This window comes from Loxodonta africana, chromosome 18, assembly GCF_030014295.1.
Source record: "Loxodonta africana isolate mLoxAfr1 chromosome 18, mLoxAfr1.hap2, whole genome shotgun sequence".
In the NCBI taxonomy this organism is placed as follows: domain Eukaryota; kingdom Metazoa; phylum Chordata; class Mammalia; order Proboscidea; family Elephantidae; genus Loxodonta; species Loxodonta africana.
Window position 1 is genome coordinate 11,220,685 of NC_087359.1, and position 21,674 is coordinate 11,242,358.

A 21,674-nucleotide genomic window follows, 5' to 3' on the forward strand; every position below is an offset into this window, starting at 1 on the left:
CCAAAAGGATGAACAAATCTATCTTAGAAGAAGTACAGCCAGAATGCTCCTTAGAAGCACGGATGGCAAGACTGTGTCTCACATACTTTGGTCATGTTGTCAAGAGGGATCAGTCCCTGGAGAAGGACATCATGCTTGGTAAAATAGAGGGTTGGCGAAAAAGAGGAAGACCCTAAATGAGATGAATTGACACAGTGGCTGCAACAGAGGGTTTAAGCAGAACGATTGTGAGGATGGTGCAGGACTGGGCAGTGTTTCATTCATAGGGTCTCTATGAGTCAGAACTGACTTGATGGCACCTAACAACAGGGAGATCACATCAGATGACAAAATGGTGAACAATCACATGATACTGGGAATCATGGCCCAGCCAAGTTGACAAACATTTTTGGGGGACACAATTCAATCTATAACATCCTTGACCAAGTCAGACTGGGATTAGAACTCAGGAATCGAGGTCCCGGAGTCCAAGTTCTTGGTCAGCCAGCTGTGAAGCTTGAGGGCCTGGCACTCTTGGCTGGGCTGCAGGGATGGTCACAGTCACCACAGGGTCAGGGAGTGCGCAGAGCTCTCGTCGACCCCACTTCGCAGGTTGGCCCCACTGAGGCACGCAGGGCCAGGACGCAGACCCCGACCCACGGAAGGGGCGCTGTCCCCTCTGCCGGGACCTCATTGCCACCGAGGGCTGTGTCCGCTCCGTGGGATCTCCCGGCCCCAGGCCTGGGCTCACTGCGGGACATGGACTTGGCCCCCGATGTGCTGTGGCTCTGGGGGCCGGGCCGGGGCGAGGTAGCGCGGGCACCCTTTGGTGCACCCGGTCCTGGAGCGGACCCGGCGACCAGCGGCCGCTCCCCTCGAACAGGAGCTCTGTCCTGAGGGGCGCACGGACTGGTGCGGAAGCCGGCCCGGGGCTAAGTGTACGAGGCAGCAGGCCGGGGGAGCCGGGAAGGCTGTCGCCCAGGCCCTTTTCCCGGGACTCCTCTTCGTTGTTGAGTGGCGGCGGCCGCGAGCCGGAACCCGGCGCCGGGGTTCGCGTTTCCGCCCGGCGGAGCCCAGCGGCGCACGGAGCGCGCCCGGCCGCGGCCGAAGGACCGAGTCGTCATGGCAACGCGGCGGGACTGGCGGCAGCGGCGGACAGAAGATCCCGGTGAGCCGCGGCGCGGGGACGGGGAGGAGCGGGGCTTGGCGACCCGGACGCGGCGGAGAGACAGGGTCGCCGGGGCGGATAACGTGCGAGGGCCGCGTCCTCGGCCTGCAGATCGCCGCCTGCTGGCCACACTCTGTGCAGAAGCCCGTGACCTCCACGTCTCGGGGGACATCGCTCCTCAGGAACGCGGCGTCCGACGGTGACCGCCCCGGCGCGGCCGGGCTCGGGCTCGGGGTCCGCCGGCGCGGCCGGGCTCGGGCTCGGGGTCCCCCGGCGCAGCCAGGCGCGGCCCGGAGAGTTCTTCACCCTCACCTGTGAAGTGGGGACATAGTATCAGCTAGAATGCTGGAACATTCTAGTCCTAGTCGGTCTTACTGCTTTGGACATGTTGTCGGGAGGGACCTGTCCCTGGAGAAGGACATCACACTTGGGAAAGTGGAGGGTCAGCGAAAAAGAGACTCTCAACAAGAAGGATTGACACAGTGGCTGCAACAGTGGGCTCGGACGTAGCAGCGATTGTGGGCATAGCGCAGGACCGGGCAGTGTTTCCTTTTGTGCACGGGGTCGCTGTGAGTCGGAACCGACTGCAAGGCCTGGAACGACAACAGCAGAATGCTGGCACAGCGCGGGTCCACCCGAGCGCCCCGGAAGCTCACTGACTGCTGTTTGCCCTTCTTCCCCCTCTCTGCTCCCAGTGGTAGACGACACTGTTATTACTTCCTGGGTTGATGAAGTGCGGGTGGAAGGATGGGAACCTGGCACCGAAGCTTCCTGCTATAGTGCTTTGTGTTTTGTCGTTATTTGGGGAAAAAAAAAAAACAAACCCAATAACCTGATGGCAGGGCATGGTTATGGCCTTTTTACAGACGATGAAGGTGCCACACACAGAAATAAGATCATTTGCCCAAATTCTACAGCCAGTAAAGGGGGCCAACCCTAGGCAGTCTGGCTCCAGAGTCTGACCCACCCCCCCTCCCAGTTATTTAGGACCTACAGAAAAGTTGCAAAATAGTACAAAGAATTTCTGAGCACTTTTCAAGCAGTTTCCTAAAAAATGTTAACTTCTTACACAGTTCATGTACCAAAAGTCAGGAAATTAACATTGATATCAGGCTGTAGGAAACCCTGGTGGTGTAGTGGTTAAGTGCTACTGCTGCTAACCAAAAGGTCAGCAGTTTGAATCCGCCAGGTGCTCTTTGGATATTCCACGGAGGCAGTTCTGTTCTGTCCTATAGGGTCGCAATGAGTCCGAGTCGACTCGAAGGCGAGGGGTACCAGGCTGTATTCAAACTTAGCAGCTATCTCTGTGAGGACTTTACTCTGACCCAGGATCCAGTCCAGGACCCTGCATTGCTTTTGTGGTGGTGGTGGTGGTGGCTGGTTGTTGCCATCGAGTTTCTCCGACTCAGGGTTACCTTAGGCACAACGGAACGGAACGTCACCTGGTCCCGCACCACGTTGACCATCGTTGGTGTGTTTGAGTCCGTTGTTGTGGCTGCGCCTTGCGTTTGGCTGCTGTGTTTTCTTCGCCTTCTTCAATCGGCAGCCTTTCCTCGGCCTCTGTGTCTTTCACAACCCTGACACATTTGCAGAGCTCTAGCTAGCAATTGTAGGATGCCCCTTGGTTTCAGTTTCCTTTGATGTAAGGAAATCTCAAAAGCGAAGCCGTGTTTTTCTCAGTGTAGCTTGTCAGGAGGCCTGTGACACTGACTGGTCCCATTCGTGGTGATGCTGACTTCGATCACTTGGTGTGAGTGCGTCTGCCAGGCCTCTCCACTGTACAGTTGCTGTTCTCTCTTGTAAATGATAAATATATCTGTGAGGGAATATTTTGAGACTATGGAAGTATCTTGTTTCACACTGTTCTTCCTACCATTAGCTTTAGCATCATGAGCTGAGTTTTGCCTGAAGCAGTTGTTAATGTATATCTGTCTATTCCATATTCCTTCTACATTTGTAATTTGAAATTCTACTGTAAGGTCACTATGAGCCGGAACTGACTCCATGGTACCTAACAACAACTGTAAGGAAGAACCTTCCCGTCTCCCCCATTTATCTATTTATTCATTTATTTTTGTGTATTGGTGTATTTTTTATATATTCATATATTAAAAAAAAAACAAACCCATTGCTGTTGAGTGGTGACCCTGTAGGTCAGGGTAGAGCTGCCCCATAGGGTTTCCAAGGAGCGGCTGGTGGAGTTGAACTGCTGGTCTTTTGGTTAACAGCCGAGCTCTTAACCACAGGGTCACCAGGGCTCCAGCTATTCGTATATTAGTCTATGTATTTTGTGTAGGGTATGTGTACTAGTCCGTAAATCATGGATTGTGATTTTATTCCATGGGTTGTAATCTAGTACTATCATTGATTTTGTTGTTTGGATTGTCCCATATTTGGCCATTGGGAGCCCTTCAGGTTGGCCTCTGGGTCCTCTTCCGGAGCACTTCTTTACTTTCTGGTACCACAGATGTCCCAGGCTCATCTTGTGCTCTCCTGGACTAGCCCTGGAATCAGCTATTCTCTAGTTCCTTTTAGTTGAGGACGGTGTTTAGACATCTGGGTACTGGGTGTGCTCGCTGCTTCTGGGGTGTCATTGCTCCTTGGCCTTCTCAAGGGACAGAGCAGGGAAATACATCTTTGTATATATCATACACACCTGTCTATTTCTACATCTGTGTACCTATGAATTTGCACTGACACCTTCAGTTCCCATCCATTACCACAGGGCTTGTGCTACTTTCCCTTGCCTGGTTTGTGATCCTTTCTCTGAGCCTGGCTCCCATTGTCCTGGATATATTTACTGATTTTCTTGGTCCTAGAACATGCACAAAGTAGTTCCAGAGTTGCCAATCCATACTCCTGTGAAAAACAAACCTACTAACTAAAGTCTAGTATTTGTGTTCAGTTACTTCTGTTTTTAGCCTTAGGGTGTATAGTCAAAATGCTGCTTTCCAAAGTTACTTTAGCATGTTTATTTTATCTGTTTGTAATGAAGTTAGATTCACTTATTTCAGTTTGTATTCCAGTTTGGGTCCTTATTGATATTAAGTTTTCTCTTTCTTCTTTTTTTTTTTTTTGTTATATATGACATTCTTGTGGCTCTGAAAGTCAGCAGAGATTCAACTCTTAACTACAAGACTTCAGTTTCCCTTCCGTTTTATTTCACATTTTTTTGGTGGTGGCGGGGGGGGGATTTGGCAAATTTGAATTCAAGGAAAAAAGTACTGCATGCCCCTTACTGGGTAATGCCCCCTCACCTCCAGGAGGTGCCAGGGATGGAATTAAGGTCTTATTTCAGGTTTTAAAAATTGGTATGACTACTCTCTGACAGTCAGGGAAGAGAATGATGGCTTGGGGTCACCGGCACATAATCTTGTCCCTGTGAACCCATTTAAAGAATGGGTGCTCTTGGTTTAGCTTACGCGCCTTGTGCTGGGGCTCCATGGGGCACTGGGTTGATCTTGTGTACTGAGTGCTGAGCACAAGAGCCACCCTGGGCTTCCCTTCCATTCCCTCTGTATTTATATTCAATTATATTTAAGGAGGAGCCCTGCTGGCACAGCGGTTAAGTGCCTGGCTGCTAAGCCAAAGGTCTGCAGTTCAAACCCATCAGCCACTTCGCGCGAGAGATATTTGGCAGTCTGTTTCTGTAAATATTTACATACAGCCTTGGAAACCCTACAGGGCAGTTCTACTCTGTCCTATAGGGTCGCTATGAGTCGGAATCAACTTGACGGCAGTGGGTTTACATTTAAGGAGCAAAAAGACAACAGCATTCTTTACCCCAGCTATATGGGTCTTCTGCATTGGCCATGCAGGGCTTATGTGCTGGGAGCTGAGTGGAGAGCCAGATACCTTCGAAGGGTAGACCTGCAGAGGAAGGGCACGTGAGGAGCCCCCACATTGGATGTATTATTGGCAAGTCCAGGTGCCTAATGTCTCATTCACAGGCATCTAGGGATTTTATGCTTAGCCTTCACAAACTGGTGGATAAGCTACTGCATATGTTTTGTTGGGTCCTGCAATGCTTTTTCAATTAAGTATTAGTGAAATGTTTATTCTAAAAAAAATGCTCCAAATTTTTAGTCAGCTGAGCAGAAGCGTCACTAATTCTACCATCACATCTGCTATGAGGTGACCCACAAGTTTATCTCTGACTGTGTTTTACCCTGATTATCCTGTAGTCTTGGCAAGGGTAGAATCATCTCCAGGGATGGACAGAAGCACCATCTCTTGTTCCTTCCTTGTTTATCCAGGATCGTTGCTGCAGCGTGCTTGCAGAGGGCGTGGGCATCACCAGAGTGGGGCAAGGCAAGGCCCTAGGCATAGCCCACCACGGAATGTTCTTTGTCTTCCGTAGATCTCCTTTCCAAATGCCCTTGAGACTCCCCTTTGCCTTTGTTTTTAAAATAATTTATTTTATTTTTTTTGTTGTTGAAAATACACACAGCAGAACACATACCATTTCAACCATTTCTACATGTATAATCATTGACATTGATTACATTCTTCAAGTTGTGCAACCATTCTTACCCTCCACCTTTAACATAAACTCACTGCCCCCATGGGGAAAAAAAAAAGTTTGCATTAATGGGGGAGGAACAACTCAGAAAAGGAGGGTGAGAATGGTTGTACAACTTGAAGAATTTAATCAATGTCACTGAATTGTGCATGTTGAAACTGTTGAATTGGCATGTCCTGCTGTGTATATTCTCAAGAACAGCAAAAAATAATAAAATTAATTTTATATATATGTATTTTTTTATACATATATCCCCCACGTGTCTGTCAGTTTGTCGTACTGTGGGGGCTTGTGTGTTTCTGTGATGCTGGAAGCTATGCCACCGGTATTCAGATACCAACAGGGCCACCCATGGAAGACAGGTTTCAGCTGAGCTTCCAGACTAAGACAGACTAGGAAGAAGGACCCGGCAGTCTACTTCTGAAAAGCATTAGCCAGTGAAAACCTTGTGAATAGCAGCGGAACATTGTCTGAAGAAAGCAAGACGTCATTGAAAAGACAGGAAAGAAAGTCCGAGATGGATGTCAGAGGAGACTCTGAAACTTGCTCTCGAACATCGAGCAGCTAAAGCAAAAGGAAGAATTGATGAAGTGAAAGAACTGAACAGAAGATTTCAAAGGTCGTCTCGAGAAGACAAAGTAAAGTATTATAATGACATGTGCAAAGAACTGGAGATGGAAAACCAAAAGGGAAGAACACGCTCGGCGTTTCTCAAGTTGAAAGAACTGAAGAAAAAATTCAAACCTTGAGTTGCAATAGTGAAGGATTCTATGGGGAAAATATTAAACAACACAGGAAGCATCAAAAGAAGATGGAAGGAATATGCAAAGTCATTATACCAAAAAGAATTAGTCAACGTTCAACCATTTCAAGAGGTGGCATATGATCAGGAACCGATGGTACTGAAGGAAGAAGTCCAAGCTGCTCTGAAGGCATTGGCGAAAAACAAGGCTCCAGGAATTGACTGAATATCAATTGAGATGTTTCAACAAACAGATGCAGTGCTGGAGTTGCTCACTCATCTATGCCAAGAAATATGGAAGACAGCTTCCTGGCCAACTGACTGGAAGAGATCCATATTTATGCCTATTCCCAAGAAAGGTGATCTAACCGAATGTGGAAATTATAGAACAATTATCATTAATATCACACGCAAGCAAAATTTTGCTGAAGGTCATTCAAAAAACGGCTGCAGCAGTATATCGACAAGGAACTGCCAGAAATTCAGGCCGGTTTGAGAAGACAGCGTGGAACCAGGGATATCATTGCCAGTGTCAGATGGATCCTGGCTGAAAGCAGAGAATACCAGAAGGATGTTTACCTGTGTTTTATTGACTATGCAATGTCATTCGACTGTGTGGATCATAACAAACTATAGGTAACATTGCGAAGAATGGGAATTCCAGAACACTTAATTGTGCTCATGAGTGACCTTTACATGGATCAAGAGGCAGTTGTTTGGACAGAACAAGGGGATACTGATTGGTTAAAGTCAGGGAAGGTGTGTGTCAGGGTTGTATTCTTTCACCATACGTATTCAATCTGTATGCTGAGCAAATAATACGAGAAGCTGGACTATATGAAGAAGAACAGGGCATGAGGATTGGAGGAAGGCTCATTAACAACCTGCGTTAAGCAGATGACACAACCTTGCTTGCTGAAAGTGAAGAGGACTTGAAGCACTTACTAATGAAAATCAAAGACCACAGCCTTCAGTACGGATTGCACTTCAACATAAAGAAAACAAAAATCCTCACAACTGGACCAATGAGCAACATCACGATAAACAGGGAAAAGATTGAAGTTGTCAAGGATTTAATTTTACTTGGATCCACAATCAACAGCCATGGAAGCAGCAGTCAAGAAATCAAAAGACTCATTGCATTGAGTAAATCTGCTGCAAAGGACCTCTTCAAAGTGTTGAAGAGCAAAGATGGCACCTTGAAGACTAAGGTGCACCTGACCCAAGCCATGGTATTTTCAGTCACATCATGTGCATGTGAAAGCTGGACAATGAAAAAGGAAGACTGAAGAAGAATTGACGCCTTTGAATTGTGGTGTTGGCGAAGAATATTGAATATACCATGGACTGCCAAAAGAATGAACAAATCTGTCTTAGAAGTACAACCAGAATGCTCTTTACAGGCAAGGATGGCAAAACTGCATACTTTGGACATGTTGTCAGGAAGGATCAGTCCCTGGAGAAGGACATCATGCTTGGCAGAGTACAGGGTCAGTGGAAAAGAGGAAGACCCTCAACGAGGTAGATTGACACAGTGGCTGCAACAATGAGCTCAAGCATAACGATTGTACGGATGGCTCAGGACCGGGCAGTGTTTCGTTCTGTTGTGCATAGGGTCGCTATGAGTCAGAACCGACTCGATGGCACCAAACAACCACAACATATACATATACATATATATATATATGGAAACCCTGGTGGTCTAGTGGTTAAGTGCTGTGGCTGCAAACCAAAAGGTCGGCAGTTCAAATCCACCAGGCACTCCTTGGAAACTTTATGGGGCAGTTCTACTCTGTCCTATAGGGTCACTACGGGTCAGAATTGACTTGACGGCAATGGGTTTGGTTTTTGGTATATATATGTATATAAACTCGCCGCTCCCTAAGCTTCCTATCTAATATTTTGAGTTGCTGTTGTCAGTTTGATCTCATACTGATAGTTCTTTTAAAAAAAGCACAATGTCAAGGCAGACATTCTTTACCAGTTGTCTTGGTTATCTAGTGCTGCTGTAACACAAATACCACAAGTGGATGGCTTTATCAAACAGAAGCTTATTCTCTCACAGTCTAGAAGGCTAGAAGTCTGAATTCAGGGTGTCGGCTCCAGGGGGAGGCTTTCTTTCACTGTCGGCTCTGGAGGAAAGTCCTTGTCATCAGTCTTCCCCTGGTCTAGGAGCTTCTCTGCACAAGAACCCTGGGTCCAAAGGACATGCTCTGCTCCTGGTGCTACTTTCTTGGTGGTATGAGGTCCCCAACACTCTGCTTGCTTCCCTTTCCTTTTTTCTCTTGTAAGACAAAAGGTGATATAGGCCACACCCCAGGAAAACTCCCTTTACGTTGGATCAAGCATGTGACCTGAGTGAGGGTGTTACAGTCCCACCCTAACCCTCTTTAACATAATCTAATCTTGCCTCATTAACCACAGGCAGCGATTAGGATTTACAACACATAGAAAAATTACATCAATCACAAAATGGAGGACAACTACACAATGCTGGGAATCATGGCCTAACCAAGTTAACACATACTTTTGTCAACCAAGTTGACACCGGTTAAACTAAACTATTCCTTGGATTAAAGAAACCTTCAGGGGGTATTTTTGGTTTCCTTTGGCTTTAACCCTTTCTTTTTTCTCAAGTATGCTCTTGGCTGTTAGGGGGCGCATGCACTGGGCACTGCTCCCGGCCCAGCAGGCTTTTGGGTCCTGTTGTAAATCTGGCTGAAACTTTGGGTCCGCAGAGGCTTCCACTGGCTGGAAACAGTTTTCTGAGCCTCTTCTTCAGCTCTTCCCCTGCCTTCTCCATGGGGCGCCAAACCTCGCCTTGCTGCCCCTGCTCTGACGAGGTGGTGTGCTCCAGGAACTGCTCACGGGTTCCGGTTAGGTGAGAGCGTCTGGCACTGGTCCACACTCCATGGACGCTCCTTGTATCATCGTCTTAAAACCAGGGGCGCATTCAGATGTCCACTGTGACTGGAGTGAGGCTGAGGCTGGTTCAGCGTTTCTCCGGCCTCTGCTTTATTCGCTAATGAGGCCTGTATGTCCAGTGGGGCCTCTGCTGCCGATAAGCACAACTGCAGCCTGAATGTCCTCTGTGTGAGGGACCAGACCATGGCTTTCAGGAGGAGTTATTTCCATTTTTCTGAGACCCGCAATTTCAGACAACACAAGTAAACTTCCATCTCTTTTAGACAGAAATGGGGTAGAAAGCACCGAATTTTGGACATGAGAAGTAGAAGTGACCAGGCCGCTGCTCGTGTGGTTCCGGTTCTGCTGGAGGCCTGTGAGCAAGCTCCCTTTCAGGTCCCAGTACCTTCATGGCTGCCCTGCTGGAAAATCAGGAACCTGTTGGGCCCCTGATGGCTGGCAGATTGGGCAGAGACTGACTGTGATGTTGAAGCCAGTTCACCTTGGCCTCGGGGCCCTGGGGGATCATCCTTTGGTGAGCTGTGCACAGACTGCAGGGCAGCTGCCCTCTGGTGGACAGAAGCTCTGAGCACTGGCTCGGACTCGCCTTGTGCACAAGGAGCTTCCCATTCTGCCGGGAGCACAGTGGAGCCAGAGGAGCAGTTTCTCACTGATTGACAGGCTAAGTCATTCACTAAACACCCAGCACCTCGTCTGTGCTGGCTCGGGCTCTAGGGGAACACCGCAATCAGGGCCACAGAGCCTTTCCGGCAGAGAGCAGCACACACCCGTCGCAGTAGCATGCTGGCTCCTGGGAGCCCAGAGGAGCTGGCTGGGCCCTTAGGCTGGGCCCGTTTTGTGCCTTGCCAAAGAGATTGAAGTGTGTCCTGAGCGTGGCTTCCTGATGGACCTTCCGTAGTGGGCAGTGGCCGTGAGGTGGATGACCTGGGCACGGTGCCCCATGCGTACCTCCTGGAGAATGCAGCCCGCTGTGGCTTTGGTCCTGACGAAATATTTCAGGAGTCTTCAAATGTGATCCCAGACCATTTGGACAGTTTCTTTTTTTCTTCCTTCTTTTACTAAGATGTTGTATTAAAATAGTTTTATCTCTGTAGTTTGTGTTTTTGTTGTTAGTGTTTGCTATTAGTGATTTCAGGACTGAAATGAACTTCATGTCTCTGAAAGGCAGTATTGTTGCTGATTTAGGGAGTGGCTGCTGGCTTAAGAATTCTAGAATTAATGTAAAAAGAAAAAAGTCAAGAAGTCAATGACACATTGCATTAGGCAAATTGACGGCACTGGGTTTTTTTATTAGGCAAATCTGTCGCAAAAGACCTCTTTAAAGTGTTAAAAAACAAAAATGTCACTTTAAGGACTAAAGTATGCCTGAATCTCCTCATATGCATGTGAGAGCTGGACGATGAATAAGGAATACCAAAGAAGAATTGATGACTTTGAATTAGGGTGCTGGCGAAGAATATTGAATATACCATAGACTGCCAGAAGAACAAACAAGTCTGTCTTGGAAGAGGTACAACTGGAATGCTCCTTAGAAGCAAAGGTGGTGAGACTTTGTCTCGCCTACTTTGGACATGTTGTCTGGAGGGACCAGCCCCTGGAGAACGACATCATGCTTGGTAAAGTATAGGGTCAGCGAAAAAGAGGAAGACCCTCAACGAGATGGATTGACACAGTGGCTGTAACGATGGGCTCAAGCATAACGATGATTGTGAGACTGGCGCGGGACCAGGCAGTGTTTTGTTCTGTTGTACACAGGGTGGCTATGAGCCAGAACCAACTCCACGGCGCCTAACAACAACAATGTTCTCTGGTTCCTGTTTCTGAGATTTGTGTCTTTGTGGATATTTGTTTATGTTGATCAGAGTGGACACACGGGATTGGTGCATGTGGGTAACACCTCAGGTGGGTGGTTACCACCACACTGAGCCCCCACAGCACCCATGTGCTGTGCTCTGCAAGTCTTCTCATGCGCCTGTCCCATGTACATAACGATCGCCTCAGCGCTGTGCACGCTGCCTCTCACCCAGACGATTCCCCGTAAACTCTATGAAGTGGCATGTCAAGATGACCTGGAGAGAGTGTGGAAATGTCTCTCCTTCCGAAAGGAGACCCTTCACAGTGGGTCAGGCATTTTAAATCCTCTGGATGGGAATGACACTCAGACGCCTCTGCTGGATCCCCATTCCCATTCACCTCGGCCCTTCTGGAAAAGTGATTAGAGGGGAGGGCGTCATTCAAGCTGCCTGCCCAGAGAGGACAGCCAGAACCACACCCAGGCCTGACTGGCCTCATGTGTGGTGTGGCTGGGGGTGTCCAGTGGGTGGCCCCCCACCTTTCATGGTGTGGCCTCTGATCCATTTGGTGCAGTAAGGCTGAAGGGGGGATGCTAAGCAGCTTGTGTGTCAGAACCAGCGCCATCTGCCAAGTGATCTGACCAGGAGTGGACCAGGACAGTCCAGGTGTCTCCAGAACGTACACCCTGCCGTGGCGTGGGGCAGGCTGTCCAACCTTGTGCACCTGGTCCTTGGCAGAGCCACACAGACACAGAGAGCAAGAGGCCCCTGGATGCTGGTTAGCAATCTGACAGAGTAAACTCGAGAGTAAAGAAACGGGCTGAGTATTGTGCGCCTTTGCTTTCTCAGTTGCGTTTTCTAGCCTTTTGTTTTATTGTGCTTTACAAAAGTGCTGGCCCACGGTTGACTGGAGATTAAGGACTCACCTGCACCTGCTCTGCTGGCACCCTCCCCGCCGGGCAGTCAGTCTCAGGACGCAGCCCCAGCTCCAGGAGGAAGCCAGGGCGGGGGGCTGCTGGCTCTGTAGGGGCTGCCTGGGCTTCAGCCCTTGCTCAGCAATTGGCAGTCCCAGTTTTCTCATCTGCGGGGTGGATGTATTTAAGAACTAGCCAGGTAGGTGGCACGCAGAGCTTCTCTCTTGACCACCTCTGCTGCCTCTGCTCTGTGGTGAGAGCATGCAAACCAAGGGCCCCAGCCTGCTGACCAGCCAGGTGTGGGCCAGACCCTCGCAGCTTGGGGCCTGACCTGCTGCAGGACTCAGGTTTGACCAGACCTCAGGGTGACTGGCGCAGGGCGTCCTCCTGTGTTTGTGATGGGCTCTGAGCTGGGTGCAGTGGAGGGACGTCGGAGCCCAGCCTGAGTCCAAACCTGCCTTCTCTCCGCACAGTTGCCACAATGCTGCCCTCAGAACAGGCCCTGGAGGAGCTGCTGGCTCACAAGGAGGAGGAGTGGCGGGCGCTGCAGGCCCGCCGTGCCCAGCTGCAGAGTGCCGCTCTGCAGGATTTGCAGCGCCGGCTGGAGGAGGCGCAGGGTCAGCTGCGGTGTCTGCAGGAAGACTTCGTCTACAACCTGCAAGTGCTAGAGGAGCGGGACCGCGAGCTGGAGCGCTATGATGCCGCCTTCGCCCAGGTCCAGCGTGCAGAGGAGGCCCGGCAGGCGGAGGCCAGCGAGCTCAAGATCGAAGCAGCCAAGCTGAGGCAGGCGCTGGCCCGCGAGGCCCGGCGAGCAGAGGAGCTGCAGCAGCAGCAGCAGGTGACAATGCAGGAGTATCGCCGGGAGTTGGAGCGTGTGCACAGGTGAGTTCACAGGTGAGCACACAGGTGAGCCCGTGCAGACGTGCCCTCTGACTGCCCACCTCCCCAGCTGTGCTGCCCGGTGCTGCCTGATCAAGGACCCAGTGCCTCTGATGTGGATGCAGATGGCCCTGAGCACGGACTTGTTGAGTGAATGTGGACAGGATGTCTTTTTCTGGGTTCCCATGCCATGCTGAAACAACAGGAAGTGGGTTTAAGTAGGTGGGATTGTTTTTTTCGTTAACTCTAAGTCTACATTCTTTTAATAAAACATATTTGACCTTATAATTGTTTTAATGTTGGGAAACATATATTAATTTCAGGCACTTTGACGTGAGGACCCTACATACTTGTCTGTAGGCTCACTGCCTGTTGACGGCTTCGGTGCATCTGCACCTGTCCAGGTGTCGCAGTGAGCCAGCAGCTGGGGGACTTTGATGAGACAGTAGAGGGCACAGTCCAGGCTTCATTTAAAAGCCACTTACTTGGCAAGTAGTGTATGCTCTGTGTGTCCCCTGCTAACGGTGGGAGTGTCCTCCCTGCATTTCTGTGTGTGTGTGATGTGTGTGCATAGAACATAAAAGTAAGAGGTTACTGCAGGTTCTTTTTCACTGATCGAGATCCTGAATATTTTTTCATGTTACATGTTCTTCCAGTGTAAACGGTATTTTTTTTTAATGCTTTTTATTTTGCAACAAATCCTTTCAGTAGCAATTTGTTTAAGAATTGAAGTGCTTGTTTAATGAACTATTAAGTAATATGTTCATGTCTCAGGATAGTTGATGATGAGCATGTAAGTTGCCCAAAATGTCTGTTGACGTTTTCCATCCATCGTGGAGCTGAGGGATGTCACTGACAACCTGAAAATCTAAACACACACATCTGCTGAAGAAACATCAGCACCCACGTCAAAAGCTCCTGGTTATTGTAAGAACACTGCTCAGAGACAGTATTTTTTTTAAAGACATTATTTTAACATACGCAGTGCAGGTCTATTACATATCACTCTATGAAACATGACTTTTCAGTTAGTTCAAGTGGCTAGTCTTCTAAATTAATTTTGTTCATATTTTTATTTCAAGTTTTCTTGTGTACATGTGTTGGTTCTATTAATGGGTAAATGATGCCAGTTCTATAGTGGCGCCAACAGGCACTTTAAATAGAAAATCACTTAACCCCAATAATGGTTCAATTTTGTTTTTCTTCTAATACATGAAATCAAAATAAGTGTTTTAGAAACTCGTTCACTTAAAGAAGAAACATTTCACATTGTTTAAAGGCTACTGTAAATTTAATTTTTTTTCCCCTGGTGATTATACAAATACAATTTTGGTGGTAAAATATATTTACTCTAAATTAGGAAACATCCTGATATTTCTTGAATTGTTGAATAAATTTCATGCCATAATTCATAATGCCAGGCAAGCTGTGATATTCTTTAGCTCTGGAAAATTTTTTTGTATTATTTATTTGATGTTTTCTTCCCCCACGGAAACTCTCTGTCCCTCTCCCCACTTTTTTTTTTTAATTCCCTGTTTTTAACATGCTGTATCTCCTAGAATAGTTCTCTAATTTTCTTTATTTCCTCTCTTTTTGCCTTTCTGCTATACTTGCTGGGATATTTTTTTCAACTTTATCTTCTAACCCATCTATTGAGTTTTCATTGTTGATATCATGTCTTAATTTTTAAGAGCTCTTTTTTTGTACTCTGAAAAGTCCTTTTGTTTTTAAATCTATTGTGCTTTAAGTGAAAGTTTACAAATCGTCAGTCTCTCATACAAAAAGTTACACACACCTTGCTACGTACTCCTAGCTGCTGTCCCCCTAATGACACAGCACACTCCCCCTCTCCACCCTATATTCCCTGTGTCCATTCACCCAGCTTGTCTCCCCACTCTTGCCTCCAGACAGGAGCTGCCGCATAGTCTCATGTGTCTACTTGAGCCAAGAAGCTCACTCCCCACCGGTATCATTTTCTGTCTTATAGTCCAGTCCAGTCCCTGTCCGAAGAGTTGGCTTTAGGAATGGTTCCAGCCTTGGGCTAACTGAAGGTCCAGGGACCATGACCTCCGGGCTCTCTCTAGTCTCAGTCAGACCATTAGGTCTGGTCTTTTTACGAGAATTTGAGGTCTGCATCCCACTGTTCTCCTGCTCCTTCAGGGATTCTCTGTTGTGTTCCCTGTCAGGGCCGTCATCGGCTCTAGCTAGGCACCATCTAGTTCTTCTGGTCTCAGGCTAATGTAGTCTCTGGTTTATGTGGCTCTTTCTGTCTCTTAGGCTGTAAACAGTATTTTTAAGCAATTGTTTAAATCACAAAAGTGACGTTCTCAGGGTCAAAATTCGGACTGGATGGGAGACTGTGATGGGAAGCAGACATAAGGACTACTGTGCATGGTCCTGCTGTGTGCGGTCCCACTGTGAGCAACCCACTGCTTGTGTTCCCACTGCGTGTAATCCTGCCGTGAGTGACCCGCCATCTGTTACCTGTGTGACGCCCCGCTGTGAGTGATCTGCTGTGCATTGTCCACTCTGTGCAGCATCACTGTGCGTGGTCCTGCTGTATGTGGTCAGCTATGCATGGTCCCACTGCTTGTGGTCCACTGTGTGTGGTCCCTCTGCACATGGTCCCTTTGCACGTGGCCCACGGTGCATGGTCCCTCTGTGCATGGTCTGCTGCGCATGGTCCCTCTGCACATGGTCTGCTGTGCATGGTCCCTCTGCGCATGGTCAGCTGTACACGGTCCACTGTGCATGGTCCCTCTGTGCATGGTCCACTGCACGTGGTCCACTGTGCATGGTCCCTCTGCACGTGGTCCCTCTGTGCGTGGCCCACTATGCGTTGTCTGCTGTGCGTGGTCCCTCCATGCGTGGTCCCTCTGTACATGGTCGACTGTGTGTGGTCGGCTGTGTGTGGTCATCTGTGCATGGTCCCTCTGCATGTGGGCCCTCTGTGCATGGTCCCTCTGCATGTGGTCCCTCTGCACATAGTCGGCTGTGTGTGGTCCGCTGCATCTGGTCAGCTGTGCATGGTCCACTGTGTGTGGTCCCTCTGCACGTGGTCCCTCTGCTCATGGTCAGGTGTGTGTGGTCCACTGCGCGTGGTCAGCTGTGCATGGTCTGCTGTGCATGGTCCTTCTGCGTGTGGTCCCCCTACACGTGGTCCCTCTGCACGTGGTCTGCTGTGCATGGTCTGCTGTGCGTGGTCCCTTGGCACGTGGTCCCTTGACACATGGTCCACTGTATGTGGTCTGCTGTGCTCTCTCTAGGAGGGTTACTTTCACACCCATGTAGAGCTGCTCTGTACGCCACTCTGCATCTTGTTCTCATTAGCCTGTCGTCTATTTTTGGCATCTTTTCTTATCAGTGTGCTTGGTTCTACCATGGTCTTTGAACCAGTTGCCTGGCACTCTGGTGTGTGCTGTGCCTGCCACTCACACACTGCTGCCTGCCTACTCGGGGCGGGGCGGCGGGGGTCGGACGGCAGCAATGGGGTTTCTGCAGCCTCTCAAGTGCAGGGAGAGGAGGCCCACCTTGGGGATGTGGAAACCTGTTACCTGCAGAAGCCATTGTCTCTTGTATCCAGAGATGTAGCTTCCAAAGTCTCTGCAACTGGCTTGGTTTGTCACAGAGCCACTTCCTTTGGGGAGGCAGGAGGTATTTATGGTTGCCTCAGTGTTTCTCCCACCCCAGGCAGAATTTATCGGCATGGGTCATTTTTGTCCAAGCAGTGCTCCTTAGTGCCGTTGTTCACACACACACCACCTGTGTGTATGAAGGAGCCAGAGCCTTCTCTCATAGCGGGAGAGGGTCCTGATAGCCTTTCACCCAGAGCGTGGACGTGGACATTCAGGTAGTCCCCACCTTTGAATATTGAAACGTCTGCTCTGTGAATTGTAGGTCAGCAGCAGTTGCATTTGATGTGGTGACAGTTGTTGGCAAAGTGCCGTCCATGAAAGTACTTATTTTCTTTCTCACAGCCATGCTCGGGAGTGTTTAAAGCATCTTTCAAAAAATGTTTTACATTATTTTATGAAGTGTCTCTTTGGGTTTTTGTCCATTCTTTTTTTTACCAAAGTGGGACGTTTTCAGCCATTATTTCTTCAACGCCTTTTCAACCCCGAACTCTTTCCTTTCATCCTGTAACTCCAGTGACACAGATGTGGGTCTTTTGTTACTGTCCACAACACCTGAGGCCCTGCTCGGCTTTTGTCCCAGCTGTTCCCTCTGTCCAGATTGCGTACCATCTGTGGTTCTGTCTTCACGTCCGCGGTCCTTTCTCTGTGGAAAATGGCGCGGTGGCATCTGACCTCCTCCAGCTTCAGGAGGGACGAATCATCATCGTCATAGCCCAAAGCTGATCTCTGTGAGGTAGAGGTTAGACATACCTCCATCCTCCAACCTTTTTGCCAGTTGTGACACAGCACGACTCCCATAGCACTCTCTACCCCTCTGCTGGGTTCTATAATTCATTACAGTGGCCACGCAGAACTCACAGACCAGACTCATAGTTATGGGGTTTGTTAGGAAAGTAACAGGTTACAACTCAGGGTCAGGAACTCTCAGGATACAGTTCTTCCGTCAGGACAGCTTCGAGGCCTCTCTCTAGGCTTTTGACCCCTCGGCCCTTTGGTCCCTCAGCCCCTGCCTTGCCCTACTCAGGCAAGTGTTACAAAGCTCTTTACTTGGCCAGTAAGCACCCAGAGGCACCCCACTCTGCCAGTAAGCCTCAGGCCCTGTCGTGGATTGAATTGCATCCTCCAAAAATATCTGTCGACTTGGCTAGGTCACGATTCCCTTGTATGATTGTCTACCATTTTATCTTCCGATGTGCTTTCCGTGTATGTTGTAAATCCTATCACTATGATGTAATAAGATGGATTAGTGGCAGTTCTACTGATGAGGTCTACAAGATTAGTGTCTTAAGCCAATCTCTTTTGAGATATAAAAGAGAGAAGTGAGCAAAGAGACATGGGGACCTCATACCAGCAAGAAGGCAGTGCTGGGAGCAGAGTCCATCTTTTGGACCTGAGGTTCCTGTGTTGAGATGCTCCCAGACCGAGAGAAGACTGATGACAAGAGCCTCTCTCCAGAGCTGACAGAGAAAGAAAGCCTTCCCCTGGAGCTGGCACCCTGAATTTGGACTTATAGCCTGCTAGACTATGAGAGAATAAGCTTCTTTTTGTTAAAGCCATCCACTTGTGGTATTTCTGTTATCGCAACATAAGATGACTAAGACAAGCCCGAAGGCACTCAGTTCTCTCCTTCTGTGGGTCATGGACCCTAGCTCCACCAAGTGCTTGGTGGCACCCCACTCCGCCAGCAGGCCTCCTTCATTAAGGTGCTCAGGTCTCTTGCTCTGTGGGTCAGTATGCCCACTGTAGCTACCTCGCCCTTTGGGCCGGAAAGCACATTGTGCTGTCTTGTGCTGGTCCGCTGGTTCTCTTGCCACTGCTGCTTACCAGCTCTGGTGTTACAGCTCTCTCTCTGTCTCCTGGGTCTGGGAGGTTCTCAGCACAGAGACTCAGGGTCCAGAGGACATGCTCTGCTCCTGGCTGTTCTTGATGGTAGTGAGGTCCCCACCTCCACTTCTGGGATTGGCTCCCGTTTAGTCTGGTAGGGTGGCAAAACTGACCAACCCTCTTGCTAGTGTTCTGTACCCCTTATTTGCATGGCCCTACCCCCACAAGTGTTCCATGTACCTTATTTGCATTATTAGCAGGCTGTCTGCCTTAGGCTGGGTTCTCTAGAGAAACAAAACCAGTAAAGCATATAAATATATATATATCAAGAGAGAGATTTATATCAAGGAAATGGCTCACGCAGTTTTTAGAGGCTGTAACATCCCAAGTCCATGGGCCAGGAAAGGGGCTTTTCTGGATTCACATAGCCACAGGTGCTGGGAAACCCAAGATTGGCAGGCTGGAGAGCCATGCCATTGCAGGCTGTGAAGATTGATGAATCTCAAGATTGACAGGCAGACTGCTGGTAAACTGCTAGCCCAAGTCCTGAGAACCGGAGGTCAGACAAATAGGAGCCAGCTGCAGGATCTGGAACAAGCAAAAGCCCTGGCAAAGAGAACGGGAAGGGCTAGGTGGCGGAGGGCAGAGAGATGAAGGCTGAGGGGGTGGTGAGCTGCCCCAGGCCCCGCGCCTGCTGGTACTACTCAGCAGATCCCGTCATGGGGATGATCACGTATCAGATCTCAACAGGGAAATGATCACAACGTTATACGCCTGCCAAAACACCGAGAATCGTGGCCCAGCCAAGTTGACACAGTCTTAACCATCACACTGTCCAATCCCTGTCATGGGCTACAAGTACCTTATTTGCATGGTCTCACCCAATCATTTTGTGGGAGTCACAAGACCATGGCTAGAAGGGCCATATGAAATAATTCACTGCCCCACTTTCTGCCATATTTGTTCTACTACTGAGTCCATCCAGTGAGGCTTATATTTTGGTAATTTTATTTTCAGTTCTCAGATTTCCATTTGATTCTTTGTGATGTCTTTTTTTTTTTTTTTGCTGAGACTTTCTGTTTTTCCGTTTAAGAGTGTACTAAATTGCTTGCTGAAGCATTTTTGTGATGGCTACTTTAAAAGCCTTGTCAGGTAATTCCAGCACCTCTGCCACCTCGGTATTGTATCTGCGGACTGTCTCTTATCATTCGAGTTGAGATTTTCCTGGCTCTTGGTTCTGGTTCTTGGTATGATGGGTAATTTTTTATTGTATTTGGGACATTTTGGGTATTATGTTGTGAGACTCTAGATCCCATTCATCTTTTCTTTGCAGGCGGTCACCCCGTTTGGGTCTAACTGGGGGTAGATAGTCAGCTCTCCACTAGGCCCTTCTGATATAGCACGGGTGAAAGTGGGACACCACTGCACACTGCTACATTGCAGCTGGGGGGCCCACTCACTGAGGTGGGGAGGTGCAGGGGCAGTGGGGTGCTGACTAGTACTGTCTTTTTGCCACCAGCTGGGGGCAGAAGCTCTGCCCTCCACTGGGCCCCACCAGCACCACCTCGGTGAAGTGTACCTTGTAAATGTACCTAGTCACTGTGGTGGCTATTCGGTGTATCTGTTCTTAATGCCGTGTTCCATTACCACAGTGACAAGAATAGTGAAATTGACCACCATCGGAAACAGTACGAAAAACTGACGCAGAAACTGGAGAGGAGACTCCAGGAGCTGGATGGGGAGCTTACGCTGCAGAAACAGGTACGCGCCTCTGGAGTCGAGTCCCACTTTGGGGCTCCTTCCTGCCCCCCTCTGTGACATCTAAATTGTAGGTGACAAGGAAAAGACAACCATTTTGTTAATCGAATATCTTACCTGGGGAGCAGAAGTTGAATTGCTGTCATCAGAAATGAATACGTGACATTTCCTGGGTTTAGGAAAATATTACAAAATAAATGCTAGAGTTACGGTAGACAAAAGCTGGAAACTCAAATTATGGTAACTATTTCTTTCAACAAAGCAATGCTTAACTGTAATTTTATGTAAAGATGTGTCAACTGACAGACGACTCTCAAGCCTGTCGCCAAAATTTCTCCTCAGAGCCTTTGAAACTCAGTCTGCACCTCCAAGAGACTCATTCTGCTGGAAGTTTGGCTAAAAGATATCCTCTCGTTAGATTCCACCTTTGGCAGTGCTGTGCATGTGTGGGTGTGGACGTGAGGGTGGTTCGTGTGTGTGTGTGGATGTGGATGTGGGGGTAAACACGTGTGTGTGCAGGTGTGGACGTGAGGGTAAACGTGCGTGTGCGGGCATGGACGTGAGGGCAGCGTGCATGTGTGCGTGTGTGGACGTGAGGGTGGTGTGCGTGTTTGTGTGTGTGGATGTGATGGGTCCTCTTGGTCTTGGTTTACTGTAGATGTGGCGAGCTTACACTGTAGTGATGACAAGCGGTGTTTGGGGAATCTTCCCCACAAAGCCCCCTCTGACGTGCGTGAATCCATGAGCTCCGCAGCAGCATCCCTGACAGAGACACAGTGTGACGCCCAGTTTGCAGAGGGGAAACAGGCATGACATAACCTGCCCAAGGTCTCCAGTTGGTCACGCTCGCCATTATTAGCCAGGGGTCTTGAGTGCTTGTAATTATTAATCGAGGATTTTGGGCTTTTGTCATTATTAGCCAGGGGTCTTGAGTGGTCGCCATTATTAACTGGGGGTCTCTCCAATGCCCCCTTTGGGCTAGTCTCCGGTGTCTCTCATTGGAAAGCTCTTTGGGCTCATTACTGACTTGTCAGAGGTAGAACCAGCTCACTGGGGGGAGTGATTTTTCTCATGAGAAATGAAACCTGAGATGGTCGTGCCTGAGAGAGTCTGTGTGACTTGTTATGTATGTAGGTTGTAGACTGTGAACTTAAAGACTTTTCCTAGTTGGCTAGCAGGCTAGCGAGAAATTAACGATGAATTGATTTGTTCGTGCTTTGACAAGTCTTTACTGACTGAAGCATGTGCCAGGCCTCCGTGGGCTCTGGAGGCAGCAGCGGGCACTGTGTGCACCCACCCTTTGTGGGCTTACACTTGAAGGGATGCCGTTAATAACCAAACCTGGAAGAGAGATGTGTAGCTTGGCTTCTGAGGGCATTACCTGCTGTGGATAAGGCAAAGTGGGGGTGCCAGGGTGGGGCAGGCGGTATTTGAATGCGGAGGGGGGATCAGGAGGGGGCTGAGCAAAGATCTGAGGAGGTGAAGGGTGGGTTGTGACCACTGGGTGGGGGAGGAGAGTGCTCAGATGAGGGAGG

The 21,674-nt window shown here is 48.9% G+C and overlaps 1 protein-coding gene across 7 annotated transcripts in view; it reads left to right on the forward strand.

The window, feature by feature from the left end:
* Positions 1 to 1,057: 1,057 nt before the first annotated feature.
* FASN (fatty acid synthase) overlaps positions 1,058 to 21,674 on the forward strand; it is a 132,780-nt gene continuing 112,163 nt past the window's right edge. For 4 of the 7 annotated variants that reach the window (XR_010318257.1, XM_064270476.1, XM_064270477.1 and 1 more), the window contains exons 1-3: positions 1,413 to 1,844; positions 12,517 to 12,925; positions 20,034 to 20,142. Coding sequence is in view for 6 of the 7 variants with exons in the window: in XM_064270476.1 (XP_064126546.1) it covers positions 1,760 to 1,844; positions 12,517 to 12,925; positions 20,034 to 20,142 (603 nt within the window). In the remaining variant the exon portion in view is untranslated. Of the gene's footprint in view, positions 1,148 to 1,412; positions 1,845 to 12,516; positions 12,926 to 20,033; positions 20,143 to 21,674 lie in introns of those variants that run through there. The other 3 variants (XM_064270470.1, XM_064270475.1, XM_064270469.1) reach the window with 3 other exon arrangements.